Below are 6,956 nucleotides of genomic sequence, written 5' to 3' on the forward strand. Positions count from 1 at the left end.
TGTCCTGGAACTCACTTTGTAGACCAGGCTGGCCTCGAACTCAGAAATCCACCTGCCTCTGCCTCCCAAGTGCTGGGATTAAAGGCATGTGCCACCACGCCCGGCTCAGAACATATCTGTTGGATTTAATGGATTTTTAAAAATGTAATGTTATTTTTAGGGCTTGCATATGCATTTTTAATCCATTGTTTGGTTTTAACTGGCACATACATCATAAAGTTGTGAATATTCAGGACACAATTGTTTGAGTCTGAAGACCAAAAGAAAACCTCATGGGTTTTATAGCTTACTGTGAGAAAGGGTTAAATATGCCGAATAGAATAGATATTGTTCTGTCTTTGTTTTTAAGGTTTGGATTGAGCAACAAGTTTGATACCGAATTTCCGTCAGTTCTGACAGGGAAGGTAAGTGGGCTTGCTTTGAATTTTCCAATTCTAATGCACTGTGTTATGGTTTATTCAATGTTATGACAAATGCTTTGACTCACTGGTAATGAAGCCAAATAACAGGCGGCCTCCCTGCTTGGAAGCTGTGTGCAGTGACTAAATGGTGTTTCCATGACTACCAGCCTCTGGCCAGCTATTTCGTCTGTTCTTCCTTAATGTCAGCCATTGTTTATTTACCTGCTCAGCTTTTCCAGTGTTGCCTTTTTTGCCCAGTGCAGGTAGCTGTAATTGTTTTCATTTAGATCGATAATTTCCAATCTTTCATTGCCAAAGCTATCTTTTTAACTGAGTCACTATTATTTTTTAAAAGTGTTATATGGTATGCATCATTTTTTACAAATAAGAAGCATCATATTTTTGGTTAAATGTTTTTCTTCCTTTTAGCTTGAGTTTCTAAAATTGGATTCACACCAATAAGTAACTACCCTTCTGTTTCTGGGCTTCCCTATAATCAGTTGTATAGAGAAGCATTCATGCTCAAATTTCAGACTTCCCAGGACTCAGACATAAGTCTAGGTTAATGTACTGTGTGATGATTATAAATAATATTGTATTATATGCTGAAAATTCACCAAATGAACAGATTTCAGGTTCTCTAAAAGAAATGATAAATAACTATGTAAGGAGATATGTTAACTTGCTTGACTATAGTAATTATTTCACTAGGCATGCATATGTATATTAAAATATCACATTGAGCTATTGCAATGGCATAGGTCTGTAAACCCAGCACTAGCATTCAAAAGGATCATGGGTTCCAGACTAGCCTGGGTTACATAGTTAGAACTTGTCTCAAAATATAAACAAACAGCCGGGCAGTGGTGGCACATGCCTTTAATCCCAGCACTCGGGAGGCAGAAGCAGGCTGATTTCTGAGTTCAAGGCCAGCCTGGTGTACAAAGTGAGTTCCAGGACAGCCAGGGCTATACAGAGAAACCCTGTCTCGAAAAAACAAAAATAACAACAATAACAACAAAAAACATCTCCAATAGAGAATTTATTTTCATTAATGCTACTGCATGTTTTGACTGGGGAATTATATGCAGCTTGAATACTCACTTAATTGTTTTTACGTATTTAAAATTATAGCTTTAGAAAATGAATATCTGCTAAACAGTCAGCAAATACCCAGGCATACACATTAGCCACTTTTTAATTAGTCATTTTTTGTGCTGAAGTAATCTTTCGAATATTTTTTCACACCTCTTCATTCCTTTCCAACTTTTCTGCAACTAAAAATTCCATTGACACAAAAGATACTAGGATGTTTTTAAATTGGAGTTGTAAGAATGGTAAGCTGTTTTTGATTACCATTCATACAACCTAGATGATCTGGATGGAAGCTGTTCTTGACAATATCCCTCCCTCCTCCTCTTCCTCCTTCTCCTCTTCCTCCATTTAAATCTGCACTCTTTTCTTTTTTGGAAACAGAGTTTTGTTATGTACTCCAAGCTGGCCTCGAACTCATTTTGTAATGCAAGCTGGTCTCAAACTTTTGGCAGTCCTCCTGCCTCAGCTCTCTAATTGTTCTGATTACAAGCATGAGTCACCATGCCTGGCTAAAACATGTATTCTCTTCAGGCGATTAGTTGTTTGTTTATTTGTTTGTTTTGAGTGGGTGGGGCGTTTCGAGACAGGGTTTCTCTGTATAGCCCTGGCTGTCCTGGAACTCACTTTGTAGACCAGGCTGGCCTCAAACTCAGAAATCCGCCTGCCTCTGCCTCCCGAGTGCTGGGATTAAAGACGTGCCCCACCACGCCTGGCTAGGTGATTAGTTTTATAGTCCATATACATTCAGGTATGTGTGGTTTGTACTATATGCATTTTCTCATGTATTAGGTAATGCAGAAATGATAGTGCAATATTTTCTTAAAATGTGGTCGACAATGAGACAAGCACTAAAACTGATTCTGAGCATCCGGTATCTGTTTTGTTGTTGGGGATCAAGCCCAGTGCTGTGCTCACACTAAGCATGTACCGTACCGCTGGGCTTTATTTCTATTTCCTGAAGGTCTGATTTTTCAAGTTACATGTTTATAACCTAAATACAAGTTTGATTTCCTTAATGAGAATCTTTTTTCTTCCGTAGGTACTATTTCATTAGTATAGATTAGTGTGGATTATTAAACCATTTCTGTAGTAAGGGGAGGCCTTCCATAAATATGAAAAAATTAAATTAAAAGGTCTTAATTACCACCTTAAGACTCTTTGTGTAAACTGTCTTAAAATGGATCACTCTAATACCTAACAGAAAAGAATTACCCTTTATTTTAAAAAAAAAATCAGTCTTTTGGCATGAGTGAGGTAGTCTTAAGTAGCTAGTTTGAGGTAAACAAAAATGCAGTGAATTAGGAAAACCCAAAAGGCCCTTTCAGAAACTCCACAACTCACTATTAACCATTTTTGCTTCTTTTGTGTTAATTCTTGTGAGTACAGACCAGTGAGTTCTATCATGATAGGACAAATCGTGTAGATGAGTGTGTTTATCCACCCACAGGTAGATTCTGGTGACCAGAAAGTGAAAGACCCACATTAAGTTTTCCAAAGGAAATGAAAGTGTCTGGTGCTCAGCTTGAAAGCAGCAAAGAGCATTATGGGGCAAGCAGTGTGTAGTGTTAGGAATGGGGAGCCATAAAAACTGCCCCCCCCCCATATGACAAGTGATTGATAGGCTTGTGTGCCTCACAATGAGGGAGGCACACCAGTCCTGCTGGGCTTTGCTTTTTTGTCTGTTTGCAGAGTCTCCTGCATCCTCTTATAAAATATTATGACCTTTCCCCCACCTTCCTGATGTTGTTTTCCTTTTTATTTCCAAGAGAGTCAAAAGGAATGAAATTTGTTTCTTTACAACCTACTGTCCAGCTAGAAAGTCAGAGGCTCCTAGCCAACATAATACTAGAAATCGTTGTATAGAAGCGAATGAGTCCAAGTGGAATAACTGGGAGTCTATAGTTAACCAAACACGTTTTAAGTTGAGAGTTAGTTGATTCTCGTGCCCTGTCTGTCATATGACTTATACTGTTACTCAAATATAGTTTTTATTTCCCAAACCCAGTCCTGGCATCTTTTTAAAGTCAGTGCAGACTGTAGTTTCTTGTTTAAGATTCTGGTGAAAGTTTTTTTTCTCAATATACTTCTCTTATGACTCAAAATTTGATTTCTCATTTGTAGTAACGTGAACCTTTGAATTTTAGTCTGTCAGTAGTAAAGAGAGGATCTGTTAAAATGCAGAGGGATGAAAAAGGAAAGGTGTCAAATTTGAGGTGTGTTGGTGTTTTCATTTTCTTTTTCTGAACCGTGTAACCAACCGCATATAGGATATATTGTGCTATTATAATTGCTTTCATTCACGCTTCAGACTGAAAGCCAGCTTTCCCTTCCTTCAACCTTCTACTAACACTGTTCTTCCCTGCTAGAAAGAAACTTTTTTTTTTAAAGAACCTTTATACACGGTTTTGTTCTTTTGGATAGATTTGTTTCTGTCTTTACTTCTAATTTTCTCATCTGTACTTACATGTTGCTTTTAAATAAAAGTTTCAGTCATGATCACAAACTTTTTAAAAAGTCCTTTCAAGGCTGGCACGATGGCTCAGTAGGTAAAAGGTTCTTGCCAACAAGCCAGACAGCCTGAGCTGGGTCCTGAGAGCCATACAGTGACTAACTCCTGCAGGGTGTCCGATGTAGTCACATACACAGATAGATAAATAAGTACATAACGTGTAACAGATACTTTCTAAATAAGCTGAGCTCAAAAAAGGCAATACTGTAGATCATCTCCTCGTACTGCAGAGTGGTAGCTGACCATAAGCGCTGGAAGTCAGGTTAGATGAGGAGGAGGAGGACACCAGAGTTACACTCATCCAAACAACTGGGGTAGATGTGCTTCCATGGCGCTAGCTGGTGCAGGCCCCTCCACGAGAACACAAAAGGCCTGTAGGGGCAAGCTTAAGGTGACAAACTGAGTAAGCCTTTGAGGAATAACCGTTCTGAAATAAAATTATATTCGTCTGAGAGAGAGACGGTGTTTTTAATTTATTGTCACAATATGAAATCAATTTTGTTCTTTAAAAAGAAAAAAACCAGAATTGCCTGCATCATAGAGTGACTACAGTTATATCCACTAGATTTTTTTTTTTTTAGAGGAGAGGAATAAAGCATAAGATAGTAGGAAATGCTGTTCTATAAGCACTCCCAGGCAGTGAGGTAAATGGTCCTGTTTTTTCAAAGTATACACATTGTTAAGCCAACAGTGCTTAAGTGCTTAAAGAATGCAATTAATACTCTTGTTTTGCCTGCAGTCTTACCAGGAGATATGAACAATAGCTGCATTTTCTGAGTGCCTAAAGTAGTTTTATAGTTGTTACCTCATTTATTCTCGAGATTTTTTTTTCTAACAAAAGAAAAGAGATTATAGCCTGTTCATAGAAGGAACCAATGTTACACAGTTGGGACAGAATAGGGGCCTGAGAAGTCTGGCCCCTCCCGGGATTCTGCAAGGCCTTAGCTCAGGTAGAAGGCCTTGTGCTGAGAAAATCCTGCTAGATAGAAACGATCTTTAACTGTTACTTGGTGATTCCCTGCAATGAAAAGGAAGTTAAGTGCTTCTGTTTGGGACACATAAATCTTTACATAGTAACTTGGCACCTTGTTTTTTTAAAAGAACAGCAAAGGACTGCAAGAGGAATAACCGGTAGGATACTTGCTTACCATGGGCTAGCCCCTGGCTTCTAGCCCTGGTTCTGAAAAAAAGGGAGAGGAAGGAAGCAGGGAAACGGAATAGCTCTGAGAAACTCAAGACCCGAAGATCATTGATGTTTCCCTCAACACGCTGCAGATTATCCTTTATTTGTAATCCATGTGTAAGAAAACTGAGGCTCTCTCTCCATGCACACACCTGATCAGAGAACTCAGGCAACCGCTTTTCTATCTCTACATCTGAGATGTGACTTACAGACTTTTTTTCCAAAGTATTCTAGATAAGAAATTCCTTCCAAATTAGAACTTCGATTTCCATTGCCTATATCAGGGCAGGAAAGATGGCTTAATGGTTAAGAGCACTGGCTGCTCTCCAAGAGGTCCTGAGTTCAAGCCCCAGCAACCACGTGGTGGCTCATGGCCATCTATATAATGGGATCCTGATGCCCTCTTCTGGCCTGCAGGGATACATGCAGGCAGAACCCTCACCCATAAAATATATTAATTAATACAATACAATAAATTAATTAAAAACAAAAACTATACCATTTCACCTTATATATTAGGAATTGTAATTAAGAAAAATTAAATGAGTTGGCTTTAGCTGGTACTATACACAGTTTAATCCCAGCAGTTGGAATGCTGAGGCAGGCAGATTTCTGTTGATTCAAGGACAAAACTGGTGTACAGAGTTCCAGGACAGTTAAGTCTGCACAGACTCTGTCTTGATTAAAAAAAAAAAAAGGGTGGTGGTGGTTGGGGGTGGTTCAGTAGTTAAGAGCACTAGTTGTTCTTCCAGAGGTCCTAAATTCAATTCCCAGCAACCATATGATGACTCATTTTTAGTGAGATCTGGTGCTCTCTTCTGGCCTACAGGCATACATGCAGGCAGAACACTACATAAGTAAATCTTTTTTAAGAAAATTAAATGATTTTATCTGTGGTTTTTCCCAGACATGGCATGAAGTAGAAGCAAGTTTCCTGATTTAGCTTTAAAATGTTTTCTGATTTCAATTTTATAGCATGAGTCTCTCAATTTATTTTTTATTATTATATATTTTTTAGGTATTTTCTTCATTTACATTTCCAATGCTATCCCAAAAGTCCCCCATACCCTCCCCCCTTCCCCTACCCACCCACTCCCCTTCTTGGCTCTGGCATTCCCCTGTACTGAGGCATATAACCATGGAAGGAGTTACAAAGACAAAGTTTGGAGCTGAGACGAAAGGATGGACCATCTAGAGATGGCCATATCCGGGGATCCATCCCATAATCAGCCTCCAAACACTGACACCATTGCATACACTCTCAATTTATTTTTATATTTACCCCCAGAAATGTTACTTCATTGGAATTCCTGGTACCCAATGACTGCCGCTATGTCACATTGTTAGCAGTGTAGATGGAGAGTGGAGCCCATTTTCCCTATATAAACTACATTTTAAGTTCTACAGTTTCAAAACTGGTCATTGTTAGCAAGAATATCCAGTTCATGGAGTAATTAACTTACAGGTGCCATAAACAATTCTAGAAAAGCTTATCTATGTAATGTTTTCACGGTTATAGTGCTGAACTGAATCTTTATAGCATCCATTAATACCTATGTTTGTGAATTCTAAGACATCCCTGTTAAAAGTAAAACACACACCTGTGTGAAGAGTGAAGCTTTTAGATTTGTGATGTCACACATCATTGTGTAGCTTTCATTTTACAGCAATTTATCTTTTTTTTTTTTTTTTTTTTTTTTGGTTTTTCGAGACAGGGTTTCTCTGTGTAGCCCTGGCTGTCCTGGCACTCACTTTGTAGACCAGGCTG

At 38.7% G+C, this 6,956-nt stretch overlaps 1 protein-coding gene across 1 annotated transcript in view; it reads left to right on the plus strand.

Moving 5' to 3' along the window:
* The window catches only part of Chic1 (cysteine rich hydrophobic domain 1), a 34,101-nt gene that overhangs the window by 9,930 nt on the left and 17,215 nt on the right, over positions 1 to 6,956 (plus strand). The window contains exon 2 of the mRNA XM_021153826.2: positions 350 to 404. Coding sequence (XP_021009485.1) covers positions 350 to 404 — 55 coding nt within the window. The remainder of the gene's footprint in view (positions 1 to 349; positions 405 to 6,956) is intronic.

The sequence above is a fragment of the Mus caroli genome, chromosome X, assembly GCF_900094665.2.
Source record: "Mus caroli chromosome X, CAROLI_EIJ_v1.1, whole genome shotgun sequence".
NCBI classification, from domain to species: Eukaryota; Metazoa; Chordata; class Mammalia; order Rodentia; family Muridae; genus Mus; species Mus caroli.